General features: G+C 48.7%; 1 protein-coding gene across 7 annotated transcripts in view; it reads right to left on the bottom strand.

Annotated features, from left to right (window-relative positions):
* Nucleotides 1–2,315: 2,315 nt before the first annotated feature.
* LOC136326952 (signal transducer and activator of transcription 5B) overlaps nucleotides 2,316–20,435 on the bottom strand; it is a 73,437-nt gene continuing 55,317 nt past the window's right edge. For 6 of the 7 annotated variants that reach the window (XM_066263602.1, XM_066263601.1, XM_066263603.1 and 3 more), the window contains 14 exons: nucleotides 18,796–18,926; nucleotides 18,412–18,563; nucleotides 17,779–17,934; nucleotides 17,218–17,397; nucleotides 16,754–16,841; nucleotides 16,553–16,675; nucleotides 15,648–15,740; nucleotides 12,249–12,455; nucleotides 11,033–11,127; nucleotides 10,801–10,931; nucleotides 9,494–9,664; nucleotides 5,817–5,868; nucleotides 5,413–5,517; nucleotides 2,316–4,804 (listed from right to left, as the gene is read on the bottom strand). In XM_066263602.1, the coding sequence (XP_066119699.1) occupies nucleotides 4,678–4,804; nucleotides 5,413–5,517; nucleotides 5,817–5,868; nucleotides 9,494–9,664; nucleotides 10,801–10,931; nucleotides 11,033–11,127; nucleotides 12,249–12,455; nucleotides 15,648–15,740; nucleotides 16,553–16,675; nucleotides 16,754–16,841; nucleotides 17,218–17,397; nucleotides 17,779–17,934; nucleotides 18,412–18,563; nucleotides 18,796–18,926 (1,811 nt within the window). In that variant the 3' untranslated portion in view covers nucleotides 2,316–4,677. Of the gene's footprint in view, nucleotides 4,805–5,412; nucleotides 5,518–5,816; nucleotides 5,869–7,511; nucleotides 7,910–9,485; nucleotides 9,665–10,800; nucleotides 10,932–11,032; nucleotides 11,128–12,248; nucleotides 12,456–15,647; nucleotides 15,741–16,552; nucleotides 16,676–16,753; nucleotides 16,842–17,217; nucleotides 17,398–17,778; nucleotides 17,935–18,411; nucleotides 18,564–18,795; nucleotides 18,927–20,435 lie in introns of those variants that run through there. The other variant, XM_066263604.1, reaches the window with a different exon arrangement.

Here is a 20,435-nt window from a genome sequence, read left to right as displayed (position 1 = left end):
GGAAGTTTGAGAAGCTGTGCTCTAGAATGAGGTTCTTCTGCTGCCATGGTTAAGCCCTCTCTCCCTCCCGCTGTGCTCTCAACCCAGGCTCTCAGAAACGAACACCCTCCCTTTGAGCCCCCAACCTGTCCCGCAGCCTCTCTCTCCTTTCCACAGCCCAGCTCCTTCGCACAGGTCTGCTCTCTGCACCAAGTAGGTTTTATGTTGTGTATTCATTTTCATTCGTCTCGAAGTATTTTCTAATTTACCTTCGATTTCTTTTTTGATCCATTTGTTATTTAGGAGTGTATTACTTTATTACCATATATTTAGAAATTTCCAGGGGTGGGGATGATGGCACACTTGTGTGTGATGTGCCCATTTCAAAACTGAATGGGCCCTGGCCGGTTGGCTCAGTGGTGGAGCGTCGGCCTGGCGTGCGGAAGTCCCGGGTTCGATTCCTGGCCAGGGCACACAGGAGAAGCGCCCATCTGCTTCTCCACCCCTCCCCCTCTCCTTCCTCTCTGTCTCTCTCTTCCCCTCCCGCAGCGAGGCTCCATTGGAGCAAGGGCGCTGGGAATGGCTCCTTGGCCTCTGCCTCAGGCGCTGGAGTGGCTCTGGTCGCAGCAGAGCGACGCCCCCTGGTGGGCGTGCCGGGTGGATCCTGGTTGGGTGCATGCGGGAGTCTGTCTCTCCCCGTTTCCAGCTTCAGAAAAATACAAAAAAACACACACACACACACACAAACTCCCCCCAAAAACTGAATGCCTTTCCCTTTTTTTAAAAAAAGATTTTGATTTTCTTAGAGAAGAGAGAGAGAAAGGTGGGGGTAGGAGCAGGGAGCATCACCTCATAGTAGTTGCTTGTTTTATGTGCCCTGACGGGGCAAACCCGGGGTTTCAAACCAGCAACCTAAGCATTCCAGGCCCATGCTTCATCCACTGCACCACCACAGGTCAGGCTTTTTTTTTTTTTAATTAAAAAAATGTATTGATTTTAGTGAGAGGGAGGGATAGAGAGAGACAAGAACATCAATCTGTTCCTGTGTGTGCCCCAACCGGGGACCAAACCAGCAACCTCCGTGCTTCAGGACGATGCTTAACGCAACCGAGCTTTTCGGCCAGGGTGCCTTTCCCTTTTTTAACTCCTATTTTGTTCCTTAAGGGCCAGCTCAAGCCTAACCAGGCGGTGGCGCAGTGGATAGAGCATCGGACTAGGATGCGGAGGACCCCGGTTTGAAACCTCGAGGTCGCCAGCTTGAGCGCGGGCTCATCTAGTTTGAGCAAAGCTCACCAGCTTGGACCCAAGGTCCTTGGCTCGAGCAAGAAGTTACTCGGTCTGCTGCAGCCCCATAGTCAAGGCACATATGAAAAAGTAATCAGTGAACAATTAAGGTGTCGCAACGAAAAACTGATTGATACTTCTCATCTCTCTCCATTCCTGTCCATCTGTCCCTATCTATCCCTCTCTCTGACTCTGTCACTGTTAAAAAAAAAAGGCCCTGGCCAGTTGGCTCAGTGGTAGAGCGTCGGCTTGGCGTGCGGAAGTCCAGGGTTCGATTCCCGGCCAGGTCACACAGGAGAGGCACCCATCTGCTTCTCCACCCCTCCCCCTCTCCTTCCTCTCTCTTTCTTCCCTTCCCGCAGCCGAGGCTCCATTGGAGCAAAAGACGGCCTGGGCGCTGGGGATGGCTCCTTGGCCTCTGCCCCAGGCGCTAGGGTGGCTCTGGTCTCGACAGAGCAACACCCCGGATGGGAGAGCATCGCCCCCTGGTGGGCATGCCGGGTGGATCCTGGTCGGGCGCATGCAGGAGTCTGACTGCCTCCCCGTTTCCAGCTTCAGAAAAATACAAAAAAAAAAAAAGCCAGCTCAAGCTGTTCAGTGCCCTTCCTCTGTGTTCTTTTGTATTCGACAATGGTTTTGGGGTACCTTTACTAATAGCAGCATGAACCACTATTTTATCACAACTGGTGGTTACCTGCCTTTCCCTGAACTCTAATCCTCTTGAAGGCAGGAACAATTTCTCATCCCATACACTCGCACAGTACCTGGCTCAGCAATCTACCCGTGCTGAATTTTAAAGGTGAGCTTTCTAATAGGAAGAGTGGGGAGTCGGGAAACTAGGAGACAAAGACTATCATTCTAATTTTCAAAGAATCCTATGAGCAGGAAGGGAGAAAATATCCCCATCTGCATCAAAGCTGGCAACTTGCTCTCAGAGGAGCCAATTCCCAACTAGTTCCTCCTCTCAGTCACACTGATGATTTCAAACTTTTCCCTGTCAAACCACCCTCCCCCGCCACCTGACGGAAAAAAATTAAAACACAACTCCGTACTGTCCTTTTAGAGGAAGCCTTTATTGTAACATAAAATACACTATTTTGTGATTGTTCCAAGTAAAATTGTACACAATACTTTCTTGGTGTCTATATACTAATCTTCCTCAACACTAAAATATGTATCTGAAATAATTTCACAAAGTTTTAAAAAGAAAAGTTATAAAAGTATACTCTCATTTTAAGTTATATCCACTTTGTCTTCCCCCGCCCCTTACAAAACCCTCATACAGCACACGTGGAGTCGGAACGCTGTGATGACTTGTGTGTGTGTCTGGGAGCGAGTGAGAGGTGGGGGCGGCCAAGGCTTCCCATCACCTCTTCTGGTTTGCAGGAACAGAGAGAAGAGAGCAAGTACAATGCAGATAGCGAGTGCACTTTTCAGTCAAAAACCTCTCCCATCAATAGGCACAGCCTCAGGAAAACTGAGGACAGTTCAGCAACTCTACAGCATGGGGACCCACACTCAGCACCCACCCTCCCACCCACCCCAACTCCACCCTCAGCATGCCCTGGATCCGCTACCAGTCTGAAAGTATGTCTGCCCTCCGCCCCCATGCTGGGACAATGAGGACATCCTCAGGGGCAGGCGAGGGCTGAGGCTGGGTTTGAGCGCAGTCAGCCTTCCTTTCGCACCGTTCCCCGGCACCCCCATCCCCGCGGGTGCAATTCTAATCTAATCCTGAGGGGTACATAGGGGCTTAGCAGCATCCTACACCAATGCTGGTATCCATGGAAGGTCAGTCTACTCCTCAGAGGCAGACAGATTCTACTGCCTGGCATAGAAAAATAAATCAGTGTATGAAACCAAGCCAGGGCAAACAGCAGCTTTTAAAAAGTCATCTTCCAATAAATAATTTACTACAGAGGAATATTTTCCTTTATCATCAAAACGCTAAGTTCAGAAGTTATTTTTGTAAAAAAAATATATTTACTCACATGTATAAAAATAAGGTTTTAGGGCCATTCTCTCCTGGGTGTCCTCATGTCCCTTTTTTTTTGGAGAGGGGGACTAGGGTGGCCTTGTAGGCCTAACCCGGAAAGTGTACCTGCTCCCCTCTCTTCCCCGCTGCCTGCCAGGGCCCATTCCTTCCTTCCGGTATAAAGCTGTGGAAGAAACTATGGACAAGATTATGCCAAGGCTTTTTCTGTTGTTTTTGCAGCTCACCAAACTTCCAGCAAACTCACCAACTGCATTTCCCCAAATTACCAATGCCTAACACCCAGCACCCTGCACAAGGCGGGCACCACCACCTGCTGAACACGCTGGCCCTCCCCGAGACATTGTGTGTGAACAGTGTAGGGAAACGAGGTGACCTAGGTGTGAATGGCACAGGGCCTGGCACAGGAAAAAAGAATTCTGATGTCAAATTAGGGTGGGAAGGGGAAAAGAAGAAATCCCAATTTAGAAACAAAAATACCATCCAACATTAGCAGAAAGCTGTTGTCAATAAGCCTTCCAGCACGGAGGAAGGGTGGGCAGACTGGACGGACGGCAGCTTCCCTGGGCCACAGGACAACATTCTCAGCACCCGCAAGTCAGGGCTGGGCATCCCACTCCGGCCGCAAAACCAAGGCCATCAACACTGTAAGCTTCGGTTACGGGACCTTCTCTCCTTCCCTCCAGTTCATCAAACAGGTCTGCACATGTGGACACAGAGCAACTGAGCGAGAAGCAGGGAGGGGGACAGAGAGGGGGGAGGAAGGCCAGAGAGAACAGTAAGATGGGATACGTGTCATTTAAAAAGCCACTACCCATCTGAAGACATGAGACTCACTCCCCTTGCCCCAACAACCCTCCTGTGTTGCCCCCTTTCCCATCCCTACCCAGGCAAACGGGGTAAGGGGACAGGGAGGGAGGACTGGCTTTCTGTCAAAGGCAGTTTCTACATTTCAGAAGAAAAGCAGAGACGGTCATGGTTATATAACAATTGCTTGGCAGACACAGTGACAAAGACTCACCAGAGAGGAGGTACTTTCTCCTCCCTCTGTCCTCTTACTTGAACGGCCACAGGTCACTGTCAAGACACACGGCCAAGTTCCAGGGCTGAAGGAACCAACTGCCTTTTTGTACAAGGTTAAAACAACCACAGCCTGTGTTTGTAGCCCCAGTGCTGCAGCTACACTCTGGACAGCAAGGGGGAGAAACACCACAACATACAAACTCACTCTCACACACACACACACACACACACACTCCCTTCACGGGTGCCACTGTGCACAGAAACACTAAAGTCACAACTAGAATGAACACTTCACATTATGAGTATTGTTTCTGATGAGAAGCGATTCATGGAATTAAAACATCCACAAGAGTAACTCCTCTGGTGAGGACAAAGAAGCGGAAGGTGGAGAGGCGAGGTCATGACTGTGCGTGCGGGATCCACTGAGTGTCCATAGGTCGCCCTAAGAGTTCCTCCACGCGGCGCGCCACGTCCATTGTATCATCCAGGTCAAAGTCCCCATCGGTGTCAAGGACAGGGTCAGGGCTTGGGAGGAAATGAGAAGAGAGGAAGGGGAAGGGGATGGTTGTCAGAGGCCAACGAGGAGAAGTAGAGCACCCCAAACCCCACAGCCCGCCAGGTGAGCCGCCCAAAGACTGCCTGCACCCTCAGCCTACGCTTCATGGGAAAAGAATCTCTTCTGATCTGAACACTTGGAAACAGAGTCCTTCACCAGCTGGACAGAGAGATTCAGACTAAAATATCTACCCCCGCAGTAACGTCTGTGCTGTACACCCGAACCTAATATAAAGTAACATTGAATGTAAACTGTAATAGAAAAAAATATATAAAATAAAATTCCCCCCTCCCCTTGCCACTGCCCCTAACACTGGCTGTCCAGACACATCTAAACCCCATCTGGTCCTTATACTGAAGAAAAATATCTCCATTTTGGGAGATGATATTTGGCCAACCCCACTCTGAACTACCAACATCTTCCAGTCAAATCTCTCCCTCCCACCAGAGCCCGGCCTCGGCTGGGTGGTCTCAGACCTAGAGGAACTCCGGATTCCTTGGCCCACCAGCCCTCCAGGGGTCCAGCCTGAGGCCAAGCACCCAGTTCCTCCGTGGAGCTCTGTAAGAAGACAACCTACTTCTGCGGGTACATGTTATAATGAGCCTGGGGGCACACGGCTGGGGAGGGGGCTTGGTCCATGTAGGTGGCACTGCCCGCAGCGGAGTCTGCAGATGTCACGAACCTGTAGGAGGAAGCAGAGCAGAACCTCAGTGGCCTCGGGGCAGCAGCTGACTTGGGGAGGGGCTCGGGGGGCATCCTGATGTCTTTCTCAGGGGCAGAAGGACCAAGTGCCCACTGGGCCTGGGGCTCTGGCTGCAGGACTGGTCTGATGGTGACCACGCCCAGTTTCCTCCCCAGGGGCGGAGCCAGGTTTTAGGGGGAACACTGGGCCTTGAACAGGAGGAGGTGGCGGTGAGGGATGAGGACAGCCAGGGGGGGACAGAGACAGCAGGAGGCCAGAGCTGGACCCCGGACACTTACTCAGGGACCACTTGCTTGATCTGCGGCTTCACGTATCCGTCCACTGCTTTAGCTGCCGAGGGGGGAACGGTGATGAGAACCAAAGTTCTCAAATGGAATAAAAATGAAATCTCCCTTATGAATCATCTCTGTTCTTAGGATAGGAGACAACCACCTAATTTTATCTTAGGAAATGATACAGCACTTAACATTTCAATCTGTTAGGACGACGTGGCGTAGACAAACCTCAATAACTAAAACTGAAAGGGAGAAGTCCCAAGTTGGCTTGGATATGTTCATAAATTCTTCAAACCACAGCAAATACATACTTCAATACAAATCAAAATCAAGCATTAATTACATACTAACTGTGAAAAGAAAAAGTGTCTTTAAAAAGTTTAAAGTCACAGATGTGGCAGAGGGACAGGACTTGCTCTGTGTCCTAGGAAACAAAATTAGGACCAGCAGGAGGAGGTCAGAAGAGGACAAAGTCCTAGTCCTATAAGGAAGAATATTCTCATAATTAGAAGTGCCCGAAAAAGAAATGGGCTCTCTTGGAAAGAACTGGTTTCCTTATCAATGAAGGTTTTTAAGTGGCAGATGTACAAACAATTGGCAGGGATTGCACAAAAAAATCTAAGCATTAAAGAGGAATTAATTTGATCTGACGATTCCGGAAGTATCCACTCTTTTAGGAAAGTGAATGTACTTGCAAGCTCTTTCATGCCCCTGGGGCTTCTGCATTTGGGGATAATCCGATAGTTCCTCATTCCAGTGAGTACAGTCTATGGCTTGTGGCTGGTTAAAAAGAATGCATGCTGGTGTGTGCTTCTCTTCCGCTCACCACAGAATCCCACTGGGACGTGGCAGGCGAGGGGGTCAACCTGGAAGCGGTCTGGCTAGCCGTGGTTACAACTTTTTAAAAGGCTGATTATGGAAATCCCGCTAATAGGTTGTAGGAATGGGATAGTCTGAAGTCGGCAAATGAAGCCTTGCTTCCTGGAGATGTATGGGAATAAGTATAATCTGGACTATGTAACACAATGAAGATTAAACTATGGTCAACGGGATGGAGGAGCCCAAGAGAGTAAAATGCTTCATGGTTCACAAATTGCTTGGTATCCTAACCTGCTTCTTCTAGGCCTCAAATGTCAGGGGCTACGTTTTCTTAATATCTCCTGCTTGTTTGTGCTTTATAGTCTACAGAGAATTTTATAAATTGGCAGAAGAGATAAAAACCTATGAAATGCTGTAAAACATATGATTTTAAAAATCGAGATTAACTGTGCTAACAAAAAACAGGAATGATAGATTTAATTCAATTACCATATACACCTAGTAATATTTTGGCTTTTTTCCCCCACAAGGATATATAACCATCACATTAGGGTGGGAAGGCATGAGAGACAGTATAGGGAAAAGGCTGACAGAGATTGCTCTATATAGCCCAATTACAAGTCTTTGTAAAATAAAACTTCAGCAAAATAAAACTTACATATTAAAAGAACAATGACACACTGAGAAAAATATTTGCTATATATAACAAAGGGTTTATTTACTATAGAAAATCATTTACACATCAAGAAAAAAAGGAATGCAAAAAAAAAAAAAAAAAAAAAGAAAGATAACCAGGGAACATGAACACATTTCATGGAAAAACAGACAAATGGCCAATAAAGCAGAGGTTAAGAAAATACAGGCTCTGGTGCTAGAGTCTCTGAGCTCAAATTCTAGCTTGGCCTCTTCTTAGCTGTGTGACCTTTGGCAAATTATTTACTTCTCTGTGCCTCAGTTCCTCTTATGTAAAAGGGGGACAGTGATAGTACCTACTTCACAGACCTGTTTTGAGGATTAAATGAGATACTACATAAAAATGTGCTCAGAAAAGGGCCTGGCAAACAGGAAGCATTCAACCAATGTTAGCTGCTATTAGTATTCTATTTATTGTTATCATTACTATTAATGAAAATGTCTTTTGACCTTACCTAGAATCAAAGAAATGAAAATAAGAACTGAGATATCATGTTTATGCCGATCACACTGCCAAACATGAAAGTGATGGACAGAATCTATGATTGGCAGGAGGATGGAGAAGCAGAGACTCCAACAGACATCTATGGGGGTGAAAACAGATTCTGCTTTCTGGAGGGCAATTCGGCCGTGATGTGTCTAAACGCTTAAATAGTATGATATATACCCTTCGGTCCAAATTCTACTTTAGGAATTTATCCTAAGGAAATAGTTGAACAAGATGCATGTACCAGGTTATCTCAATATTAATCATAACAAATTACTGAATAACCTAAATTGTTAGTGCCTTAAATAACCAACATGGACGATGTCATGTGGAATCACCATACAATGGAATTCTATGCAATCATTACAATGACGTTGTAAGATTATATTTACTGAGCTGTAACTCTGCCAATATTTTTAAGTTAAGAAATATCAGATCCCAGCAGCTGATGGATGGAATGATCTGACATGATCGGGCCCCTTCTCTTGCTCTCCCCTCACCCTCTACCACTCACCCCTGCTCATCCAGCTCTGGCCTGCCGGGTCCTCTCGGAGGCTTTCAAACATGGCAACCTCATTTCTATCTCAGGGTTTCTTCACTTGTTCTCTAGGCCTAGAATGTTCTCTCTTTAGATCTTTCGTAGAACTTCCTCACTTCATTCAGGTCTATTCTGATGTCACCCTCTCAGGGAAACCTTCCCTGGCTGCTGTAGGAACCCTGGGATGGAAAGGCGGCTGGCGTGTTTGAAAATGCCGCGGAGGCCTGACCTGTGGTGGCGCAGTGGATAAAGCGTCGACCTGGAAATGCTGAGGTCGCCGGTTTGAAACCCTGGGCTTGCCTGGTCAAGGCACATATGGGAGTTGATGCTTCCAGCTCCTCCCCCCTTCTCTCTCTCTGTCTCTCCTTTCTCTCTCTGTCTCTCCCTCTCCTCTCTAAAATGAATAAATAAATTTTAAAAAAAAATTAAAAAAAAAAGAAAATGCCGTGGAGGGCCCGGGAGGCCAGCTGGATGGGTAGGGGGAAATGTAGGGGAGGGGGCAGAGCAGCAGTGAGACACTGTCCCCCGTTCTCCTCCCTGGCACTTCTCTGTCCCTTTAACTTTGCTTATTTGCCTTCACAGCATCCATCACTACATAAACATATTTATTGACTTGTTTGTTGTCTTCCTTCTGACATTAGACTTTAACCTCTACACCGGAAGTACTTCATAAGCATCTGGTGACTGACTGACTGAATGAAGACTACATAGCTACATAGATTGGAAAAATATTTACCAAATTATTTACTGTGGTTTCTAGATGAGAGATGTTGCGTGATAGCAATGTTCTTTTCCATACTTTTCTAGAAATTTTATAATAAAGACCTAATATTTTTGTGCTTAGGAAACAAAACCATCTGTATTGAAAAACAAAATTTTACCATCCTAATTTTGTTAGCTTAAAGCAATTTGTTCCCTTCAGTTTGATAGTTGGGGTTAGTGGCAGATGTGTTTTGTGTACGACTGAAGACTGAAGCCCAGGATTTACATCTGCCCTGGATAATGCTCAAACAGCAGTGACTGTGTGCTGTGAAGACTGTCATGCAAGACAGACAGATGGACACACACACACGGACACACACACACACAACTAAAACATAACCAAAACACAACAAAACCAAATCAGAATGCGAACATTGTTACCAGTGGCAGGCTCGCATGGAACTGGCGTGTAATATTTGGAGTACACTTCATCTTTCGGCCGATCAGGGAACACGTAGATAAGGTAGTTCAGGTCTCCCAGGCGGTCAGCCAGGGAGCGGATGGAGAAGTCTCTGGTGGTAAAAGGCATCAGATTCCAAAACATTCTTTCCTCTAGATCAAAAAACAGAACAATCATATTCTAAACATGATTTCTGAACAGGAAATCTTAATACCCAAACATACTACAAGTAGCTGTTTTTTGTTTGTTTGTTTCTTTTTTTTTTAAGTAGCTGTTAGACAGCTGGCAATGCATATACCACTGTCCTAAAGATCCAATGATCTCTTGCCTGACCAGGCGGTGGCGCAGTGGATAGAGCGACGGACTGGGATGCGGAGGACCCAGGTTTGAGACCCTGAGGTCACCAGCTTGAGCGTGGGCTCATTTGGTTTCAGCAAAGCTCACCAGCTTGGACCCAAGGTTGCTGGCTTGAGCAAGGGGTTACTCGGTCTACAGAAGGCCCACGGTCAAGGCACATATGAGAAAGCAGTCAATGAACAACTAAGGTGTTGCAACGAAAAACTGATGATTGATGCTTCTCATCTCTTGTTCTTGTCTGTCTGTCCCTGTCTATCCCTCTCTCTGTCTCTATAAAAAAATTTAAAAAAAGATCCAATGATCTCCCTCAGGTCACTTCAAGTTCAAATGGTATTCTATTCCTTTCTAGAAGAAATTTCTTATTGACTCCCTGATTCCCAATGCAAAAGGATGTAAGAGAGAGAATGCATGTTCACAGCCACAAGTGTGAGCACTATGAAATGCTATTAAAATCTTTGTAAGTCACAGGAAACAAACTCTAAAACTACTCTTATTGTGAGGGTCAGAGAAAAGAACTAACATTCTTAGATGAAAACGATCAATGACAATATTTTTATGTTAGGATAAAGGAATCATTAAAATGGCAGATTACTTCTATGCTAATGGCTCAAATCTATCCAAGGAATTCTTCACTGAAATAAGCTCAAAGTTGAGTAATAAGAAGGTGAACCTTTCAAAAGGGAAGCAGCTGAGATTTGGACAGACATTGGATTACAGGCAGCTACGTCAGGGTTGCACAGCTCAAAACTGGACGGGTGTTTCCCACAGTAATACATATTTCACCCAGGCTCCCTCATTATCTGCGGCTCTGTCACGGATGTACATGTGTGCTTCCCATAATTAGTACTGGCCTCAACAAATAATAAGCACTCAATAAATTGTATTTACTTTGCAACAAAAGCTCTATTCTTAAAAAGAAAGGGGCACTCACGAGAATCAAACTTCCAAGCAATGGTGATACCGCCAATTTCAGAGTCGCTGAATCTCAGCAGGAAGGTCCCATCAGGCTTGTTAATGAGCAGGTCGTGGGCCTGTTGCTTATTCACAAACCCCAAAATAGCCCTGGATCACAAAGGTCAAAGGAGCAGAGTGTGATTTTTTTTTTTTAACACCAGAAAGTTGATCTTCTTACACTTACTGACTTAAGAAGTGATGATTCTCACCCATCATTCCAATGAGGCTTGAGATGTTTTTTTAACACTTCCATCACACCATCGAACCACTGCCAGAAAGTATAATTTCGCCCTGGTAAATTCTCCTGGTTGGAGATACAACAATGAATACAAGAAGGCAAAAGTAACACTAGCAGTATTATTACCTGGATCTATTTTCACTGGAAATATCAAAAGGAAAACAAACATCTATTCTACACTATCAGAATCATACAAATATAAAGACCGGCCCGAGTTTTCCCAAATAAATGGTCCTGCAAACAAAAAACAAAATAGAGAGAAGAGGAGGAAGTGGGGGAAAACAGCACAGAGCAGTTACCAACACCCGGACCCCTGCCTCGAACACCTCCAGCCTGGGCGGGCTGGTCCCTTGCTGTTCTGATGTGGGGTCCATGACCAGCACCAGCAGCATCACCCAAGGGCTTCTAAGAAATGCAAACTTTTAGGCCTCATCTCAGGCCCATGGAGTCAGAGCCTGCATCTTAAGATGCCCAGAGGGTCTGTAAATTTGAACTGGACTAGACCACACTGGGAGGCCACAGAGACTGCTCCATCACACAGCAGTTACTCCAGTAAAGTGCAGTTTTCTGATTCTAGTGGAATTCCTGCCTCCCCTAAAAAAACTCCTTTGACTGCCAGCAAACATGCTGGCCAACTGGTTAACACACAACCATTTAAAGGAATTAAAGAGTTAGACTTAAAGACTATGAGATCTCTGAATTAGGGCATTTAAAGCACTGTAAGGGGGGGAATGGTATAAAAAGAGAAAGAAAAGTTAAATTTAAAATCAAAGATGTGAGTGACAGGTGACATATCAATTAGCAGATGCTAGAGGAAGAAGTTTCCTTCCTTGGCATTCCCTCTGGCGGGCCGAGGAGTCCGTGGGAGCCTGCCTTTGCATCACACACCAGGGAACATCAGAGCATGACCTTCTGATCACCCCAAGGCTTTCCTTCTCATGAGATATGCTTTGCTCTGTTTCCTTTGCAAAATGCACTAGCTGCATGCAAAGCCCAATTTACTTAAACATTTAAAGATATAATATTCCACATAAGAAGTACGTGGCTGTCTATCTATTCAGAAGCTCCCTATTACTCTGGGTGCATTTTATAAGAGACAGGGAGCACGAGGGCCAGGCCAGGGAGACTCCTGAAGGCATCTGGTTTGGAAGGACTGATCTCAGAGCAGCCTGCGGTGGGCCCCTCACCCTGTTGAACTGGGACCAGGACACGGACATGCTGCTGTAGTCCTCGACGTGGCTGCTGCTGCTGTTGAACAGTTTCTGCGCCAGGAACAGGAGGTTCTCCTTGGTCAGGCCCCGGTTGCTCTGCACCTCGGCCTTGAACTTCATGTTGAGCGCTTCACACAGCTGCGGCCACAGCACTTTGTCGGGCACGGCAAACGGCACCCTGCCCTGCGAGGGAGAGAGGCCGGAACCTTATGAGAAAACAGCTGCATGATTTCTTCCCTCAATCTGCAAAAGAAAATCCTTGATGGCTGGATGTAGTTACAGACGTTTGTCTCACCGAGCCTGAGGATAAATTCATGCTATCTACAGTGTCCTGTAAATCAGCTGCTGAACGTATATATGGTCCAATCCTACCTGCTCCTGGCCATGAAAACAAAACATGATCGAGGTCTGGCTCTTATACTGTAAACTCAATGGAAACAGAAATCTAAAGCACTGGTTCTCTAGGTAGAGAGAGAATGTGTGTGTGTGTACACACATACGTGCTCATACACAGGTAGGCTCAATTGTAACCCCTGCCTGTGACACCTTCTGCCAAGAAAGAACTCTGGTTCAAAGTGAAACAACGTAAGGAAGAATAATAACTGTGAGTTAGACATCTTTATTAAAAACAGGTTAGAGGCTCTGGCCGTTTGGCTCAGTGGTAGAGCGTCGGCCTAGCGTACGGAAGTCCCGGGTTTGATTCCTGGCCGGGGCACACAGGAGAGGCGCCCATCTGCTTCTCCACCCCTCCCCCTCTCCTTCCTCTCTGTCTCTCTCTTCCCCTCCCAAAGCCGAGGCTCCATTGGAGCAAAAGATGGCCCGGGCGCTGGGGATGGCTCCTTGGCCTCTGCCCCAGGCGCTAGAGTGGCTCTGGTTGCAACAGAGCGACGCCCCGGATGGGCAGAGCATCGCCCCCTGGTGGGCGTGCCAGGTGGATCCTGGTCGGGCGCATGCGGGAGTCTGTCTGACTGCCTCCCCGTTTCCAGCTTCAGAAAAATACAACCCCCCCCAAAAAACAGGTTAGAATATGAATTTTTAATAAACTGCTTTCCATACCATTCAGCCATAGTACTTCATTTTAATTATCATAAAATATGTTTTTGAACAGGCAATTCTTTCACATGATATCAAATTTCAAAAGTATCAGAAGGTTATACAGTGAAGTCACTTTTCCTATTCCTGTCCCCTAGCAACCCAGTTCCCTCCCCAAACGCAGGTAATCTTGCTTCTTGTTCATACCTTCAAAGGTATTCTACACAGGCCAACAAATATATATCATTTTTACCTTTAAAAAATATAAATGGGGCCCTGGCCGGTTGGCTCAGTGGTAGAGCGTTGGCCTGGCGTGCAGGAGTCCCAGGTTTGATTCCCGGCCAGGGCACACAGGAGAAGCGCCCATCTGCTTCTCCACCCTCCCCTTCTCCTTCCTCTCTGTCTCTCTCTCCCCCTCCCGCAGCCAAGGTTCCATTGGAGCAAAGTTGGCCAGGGCGCTGAGGATGGCTCCATGGCCTCTGCCTCAGGTGCTAGAATGGCCCTGGTTGCAACAGAGCATCGCCCCCTGGTGGATGTGCCAGGTGGATCCCGGTTGGGCACATGCAGGAGTCTGTCTGACTGCCTCTCTGTTTCCAACTTCAGAAAAATACAAAACACACACACACACACATATATATAAAGGTCCTGGCTGGTTGGCTCAGCGGTAGGGCGTTTGCTCAGCATCCAGATGTCCTGGGTTCAATTTCTGGTCAGGGCACATAAGACAAGCGACCATCTACTTCTTTACCCTTCCCCCTTTCTCTCTCTCTTCCCTTCCTGCAGCCATGGCTTGAATGGTTCAAGCAAGTTGGCCCCGGGCACCGAGGATGGCTCCATAGCCTTGCCTCGGGCTCTGAAATAGCTTGATTGCCAAACAATGAAGCAGCTGCCCAGATGGGCGGAGCATTGCCCTGTGAGGGGCTTGCCGGGTGGATCCCTGGCAGGGCTCATGCGGGACTCTGTCTCTCCATCTCCCCCCCACACACACTTAATTAAAAAAATAAAAAATATAAATGGAAGCATAAAATCCACGTTCTGCATCTCCCTTTTTTCACTTAATACTATAGCTAGGAGACCTCACATCAGAGTATAAAGAAACTCCTCATTTCTTTTGTTGCTGCTAATGCTTCTACAGTAGGGGGGAACAATTATATATTTAACCAGACCCCATAGATAGATATTTATTTATTAACCTTCAATCTTTAGCTAAGCAATGCTGCAATGTGCTTATTTCATGACATATACACACATGTATCTATAAATTCCCTCAAGCATGTATTTATTTTAAAATAGCATAAAATGTATACTAGTTACGAACATTCTGAAAATGTTTATTAATTTGGACAGGATCCTTTCACAATGACACGGTGCAGGAGTTGCCAAAGTGGCCGGGGGAGGGAGGTCCGTGGGCGGGCAGGGAAGGAAATGAGAGATGGGGTAACCCTATCCAGGCTTCTCAGGATATGATGCAGGCAGGTGGTCTTTAACAGGAGCCCCAAACTCAGGGTCTGGAGCACAAAAATAGGGTTTCTGATAAAAATCTCACCTCTGCAGCAAAAATATTGTTCTCCAGGGAAAACTATTAAGAATAGAAGACTGTTTACATTAGGAAAGAATATACTTTTATGTCCCAGAGAACTATAACCCTCTTCTCCTGCTTTTCTGGACTAATCTCCACTGGAACTATGCGACACACAGAACTCTGCCTGCTGAGATGCTCTGAAAATGCTCAGCACGCAGCACTCAGTGGCATTCAGATAGCACCCGGGTGCATGAAGCCAGAAACGTGTATTGTTAGCCTTGGACAAAGCGTCTCATTCTTCATGAGAGATACGGGATGAATCACAGAATCTAAAATTTGGAAAAAAACATGAAATGTCACTGTCCTTTATTGGATGGAAGATGACAGGAAGCAGCTTCTAAGCTAAAGTAACCTCCCGAGAGGGGACCTCAGAAGGGACCTGGAAGTCCGAATGTCCATGTATGGTTTCCACCATGGACTCAGAGCAATACTGACTGAGTATTGAGTATGTGACAAGTATTCTGCATGTTATCTAATTTAACCTGTCTAACAACAGTATGCAGACACTTAGGGGACACTTAAGCTCAGAGAGGTCCAGTGAATTTCCCACAGTCACAGAGCGAGGAAACGGCGGAGCTTGAATCGAAACCTCGACCTGCCTTCCAGCCCGTCTGCTTTCCGTCTTCTACCTGCGCCCTGTTCTGCCTCCCGCCCAGAGCAGCAGCATTATCTCTATGCTCTTTGCGGGGATAACGCATGAAAGAGATTCTGGACACCGGCACCAAGACCTTGAGACCCACAGGCCCAAGGCATCCACTCACCGGTTCCGCAAAAGCGTTGTCCCAAAGAACAGTGGCCGTTGCATTGTTGTCCTGGCTGCCGTGGACAATGACCACCACCGGGAGGGACAGGGTCTACAGGGAGACAGGAGAAGGGCTGAGCACCATGGGCTGCGTGTTCTTCCCATTCTCATCTGGTTAGGTTGTTGTTGTTTTTGTTTTGTTTTGTTTTTTAATCACAGCACAGTCACTGTTTCTTCGAGTTTCAGTCTGAGGATGCTTAGACACAGAATGTGAATGGTTCCGGGAATAATATGACTTTTCCACTCTGGCACAATCTTAGACATTTTAGATAGAGTAAAAGAGATTTTATTAAATATTTCTAGAGGATGGAGCAAATTCTCTAAGTTACTTGGAGAGTAAGAGAAGAGAAAAGAGTGTAGGAAAAACACAAGTAACACATTTCTAAAACTCCTGGCCTGTGGTGGCACAGTGGACACAGCGTAGGCCTGGAGAGCTGAGGCCACCAGTTTGAAGCCCTGGGTGCACCCAGTCAAGGCACACACACGAAGCTATCAATGAACAGCTGAAGTGAAGCAACTATGAATTGATCCTTCTCATCCCTCCCGCCTCTCTCCTCTCTGTTAAATCCATAAATAAAACCTTAAAAAAAAAAAAGTCTAAAACTTACTGCAACTGTTACTCAGATTCACCCTGAGTGACATTTCTCCTGACTCTTTCTACCCACATCTCCAGTTATTTCTGTTCATTATTGTTTGTTCCTCTTAAGAGAATCTAAGAGACACAGTTCTAACGATGATGTCTACTCACTTTCTGTTCATTGATAATGAAAAAGAGGGTACTATGTGATCCAAACAATTCTTCTGTGATATACACAACTCACACTCACACACGTGCTCACACACACTGCTGAGGGAGGGCTTTACCTTGACTTGAAAGACCAGCTCATTTCCACCAACACTGAACTGTGATTCAAACAGGATTGTAAATTTTTCTTCTGTCACTGACTCTGCTCCACGGCGGTCAGACCTCTTAATTCGTTTCAGGGACTGCAAAGGAGAAAATTAAGGTGACAAAGCCCTCAGGCAACTAAGGAAAAGCAGTTCTTCCTCTTCTTCCATCCTCACCATGTTTCTGAAGTGGGCGCTGAGCGTGCCCGTGGCCTGGTGGTATTCCATCACACAGCAGTTGTTCAAGATCTCTCCACTGTAATCACTGCAAACCAGAGAGAGATGCAACTCTAAATCCAATAGGGCTCAGCTCACATGGGGTAGAAAGACACACAGAAGGTATTTAAAAACTTGTGGTGTTTAGAAGGAATGTCAGCTCCATAAAATATACAAGAAATAAATACAGTACACAAAAAATATACAAATGTTTTCCTGAATGCATTCCTACTAAGTGAAATCAAATCATATATCTTCACAGAAGAACCCTGCGGCATTCTTTCACGGAGAGCCATAATAGGCCAGAAGGGCTAACAGGACTCCTACATAGGAATGGCTGAGTCCAGAAAGCTTTCTAGGAGGATCACTTCTTCCTACTGCGAGGACTTGAGGAGAGGGGCAGACATGAGGAAGGACACACGTACTTGCGGGTGTTCTCGTTCTTGAGCAGTGACTTGGCCTGCTGCTCACTAATGATGGTGGCCTTCACCTGGGGGGGGTTCATGTGCACGTTCAGCTTCCCACCCACCAGCAGGCGCACGGTGGCTGCAAACTTGGTCTGGGTCTTCAGGACCTGAGGGGGCTGCTTCTCAATGATGAATGTGCTGTGGGGACACAAGCGACAAGATGCTGCCTCAGGGGACAGGGCTCTGGCCCCTCCATGTGGGGAGGATGCCTCACACAGGGCTCAGCAGGCAAAGGAAGAGCACGTGGCAGAGACCCTGGTCCCAGGGAATCCACTGGGAATTGGGGAGAGTAGGGGGAGGGGCGGCAGTGACATGAACTCGGTGGCAGCCCACGCAGTGTTCACAGGAAACTGGGGAAGGTCAACACCAAGCAGCCATAGCAACTGGGGACAGAGGGGACGGGGCATGAGGCAGAGACAGACAAGGATTCAAGGGAGAGCCACCCATCTGCAAAGCACACCCTGCCTCTCCCAGGCCAACCCCAAGTGGGGCCCGGCGTGGCCGACAGGCAGCAGTCACCTGGTCACCAGGGCGGAGATGATGTCTGTGATGGTGGCGTTGACCTCAGCCAGCATCTCCTCCACCGGGCCGTGGATGGGCAGCTGCTGGCACAGGTGCTCAGCCCTGCGGATCTGCTGCCGGTTCTGCCAGATGATCTCGGCCAACTTCTCACACCTGCGCACGAGCCCCAAGGCCAAAGGGAAGGAAACCGGCTTTACCCCAGCCCCCAGGGCAGAGGTGAAAAGGCTCCCAGTCTGGGGAGAGCCCCGAAGGCCCGCTCCACGCTCACCGGGAAGGCTTTCCGCCTGAGCCACCACTCCTGTCCACCAAGCAGGGCAGAGCTGCCCCGCCTTCCAGAAACAGAGAGACACGCAGGAGGCGAGACCTGATTTGGACCCAACCAGCCCGAGCATCCCTCTGCACAGCCGGCCCTGCCCCCTCCCCAACACATGAGTCCTTTTCCGGGGAGGGGGCAGGGCTGGGGGCACCGAAGTCTGTGTCAGAACCAGAACCACAGGTGAAATAAGACCTGTCACAGACAAAGCGAGCCAGCTGCGTAGGGAAATGGGAGCAGGATGAGCAGCTGGCAGCAGCTCCGTGAACCCCTGCCCCGCCCTCCCTGCCGGCCCCTGCCCGCCCCACACCCATTACCAGGACTGCAGCACGTCCAGGCTGCCCTCAGGGGGCCCTCCGTTCCCCGCCAGCTGCTGCCGCCGCTTCCACTGGATCAGCTCGTCATCCAGAATGATGGTCTGCTGCTTCCGCAGCAGCTGCAGGGTCTTCTGGTGCTTCTCGGCCAGCTCCTGATGGAGGGGGGGCAGGCACTCTGGCTCCCAGAGAACGGCCCGCAGGGCCTCGCTCAGGGGGCAGGGCCGCCCTCTCCCCAACCTGCTCTGCCTCACACGCCCCCACAGGCCTCCTGCTCCCTGGGTCCTCTTCCTTCCTGGCTCTACCCCTCTCTCGGGTCCCTGACAGCCCAGGACGTGGACCCCCAAGTCCCCCAAGCCCGACAAAAGGGACGCAGACCCCACTCACCACCCGGTATTGTTGCAGCGTCTGGGCCTCGCGCTGCAGCCAGGCCTCCAGGGACACCTGCTTCTGTTGCAGGGCTGTCTCCCGGCTCAGACGCTCCTGGGGGTTCAGCTGGGCCAGCTGGGCAAACTGAGCTAGAGGAGGGACACGACACCCAGGACCATCACCTCCCAGCGTCCAGCAGCGAACCCACAGGAACCACACTCACCCCTTCTGCAGGCAACGCCCTCAAGGTGACACTCTGACCAATGGCAAGTCAGGGCTCCGGCAGCCAAGGGCACCAGGGATGAACAGGCTCCACTCCCTGGCCCCCCGACTCTCAGTCCCCTCTAGAGACTGGGGAGATAGAGGCTTGTGGGGACAGCTGAGGAGGCTCCTGCCACCCTCGCCCACAGCCCACACAGCGGGGTGCCCAGGCTTCTTCATGCTACACTGGGGCCCAGCTTGGAGCCACACTGCCTAGTAGGAAGTCGGCCCTGGCCGCTGCCTAGCTGGGTGGACTCGGGAAATCCCTGCACTCTCCTGTGCTGCCGTCTCCCGTGGGTAACACGGGACGCTGGTCCCTGCCTCAGGGCTGCCGTGGGGATGAAAAGTGATAACACAGAAAATGCTCGAGAGGCTGCCTGGCACGTGTCAGCTCCTGCGGGACTTAGTCCTTGTTGGCGAGTGGGTAGAGGACAGGAGAGGGGACGAGCAGCTCTGAGCCCCAAGCTCCCACGCGGCCTCATCAGGGAAGCCCGGCTCCATGGCTCTGTCCGCCTCCCAGAGCGCAAGCCTCTCCCGGGAAGGAGTTTCCCCACCTGCTGGAAGGTGCCGAACAAGTTTGTCCAGGTTGGGTCACTGTGTGCTCAGCTGACCAACAGGAAGAGAAACGAGAGAAGAAAGAGAAGAAAGAGAAAAGAAGAGCGGCAGAGAGAGAGAGAGAGACCACTGCCCACACAAAAGCAGCAGGATTCTGTCGGGAGAGGAGGGTGGCGCTCTTCACACGAGCTTTGGGAAGGTCACCAATGGCAGGAATGGGGTCAGTGAGGTCTGATTTTTCTTTTTAAAAAATCAGTTATGAGATATTAACATACAGGTGTAATGCTGGTGGTCGGGGCCAGAGGTTCACACTGGATTCAGGCAGACAGCAGAGGAACTGTGGAGACGGAAAGTATAGGGCCATTCCTCTGTGGGAGGCTTGCAGAGACGGGTAAGCGAGTAAGGAAAGGAACACTGCTTTTGCAGTGAAGGGTAAGGGATCAGGAACACAGTCCCTCACAGTGGCAGTGGCGGCTAAGCGAGTCAGGGAACTGCTTCTTGTGACGGCAGGAGTGTGATCTGGGAAAATCGCCACCAAGGAAAGCACCAGCAGCCTTACATAGGCTACACACATGTGGCTTTCTGCCATATACTCATGCACTAATCAGGCAAAGTGCTTGCAGCGAGGAAACAAGCCAACAAGCCTAACACAGCTGTTTTCCCTACTACAGGAAAGGCAGAAAGAATGACCCAGGAACACCTGTGAATCCATAACCCAGCTTAAGAAATCAACCATTTCCACAGTCAGAGACACCTGTGCGCCCTCCCCAGCGTGCAAGCCAACCCCACCCCGAAGGGAATCGCTGTCCTAAAGACTGGGATACCTGCACCCTCCCAATAGC

This window comes from Saccopteryx bilineata, chromosome 2 (assembly GCF_036850765.1).
Source record: "Saccopteryx bilineata isolate mSacBil1 chromosome 2, mSacBil1_pri_phased_curated, whole genome shotgun sequence".
Taxonomy (NCBI): Eukaryota; Metazoa; Chordata; class Mammalia; order Chiroptera; family Emballonuridae; genus Saccopteryx; species Saccopteryx bilineata.
Note: the sequence above shows the minus strand (reverse complement) of the source record. Positions and strands in the feature narration are given on the sequence as shown.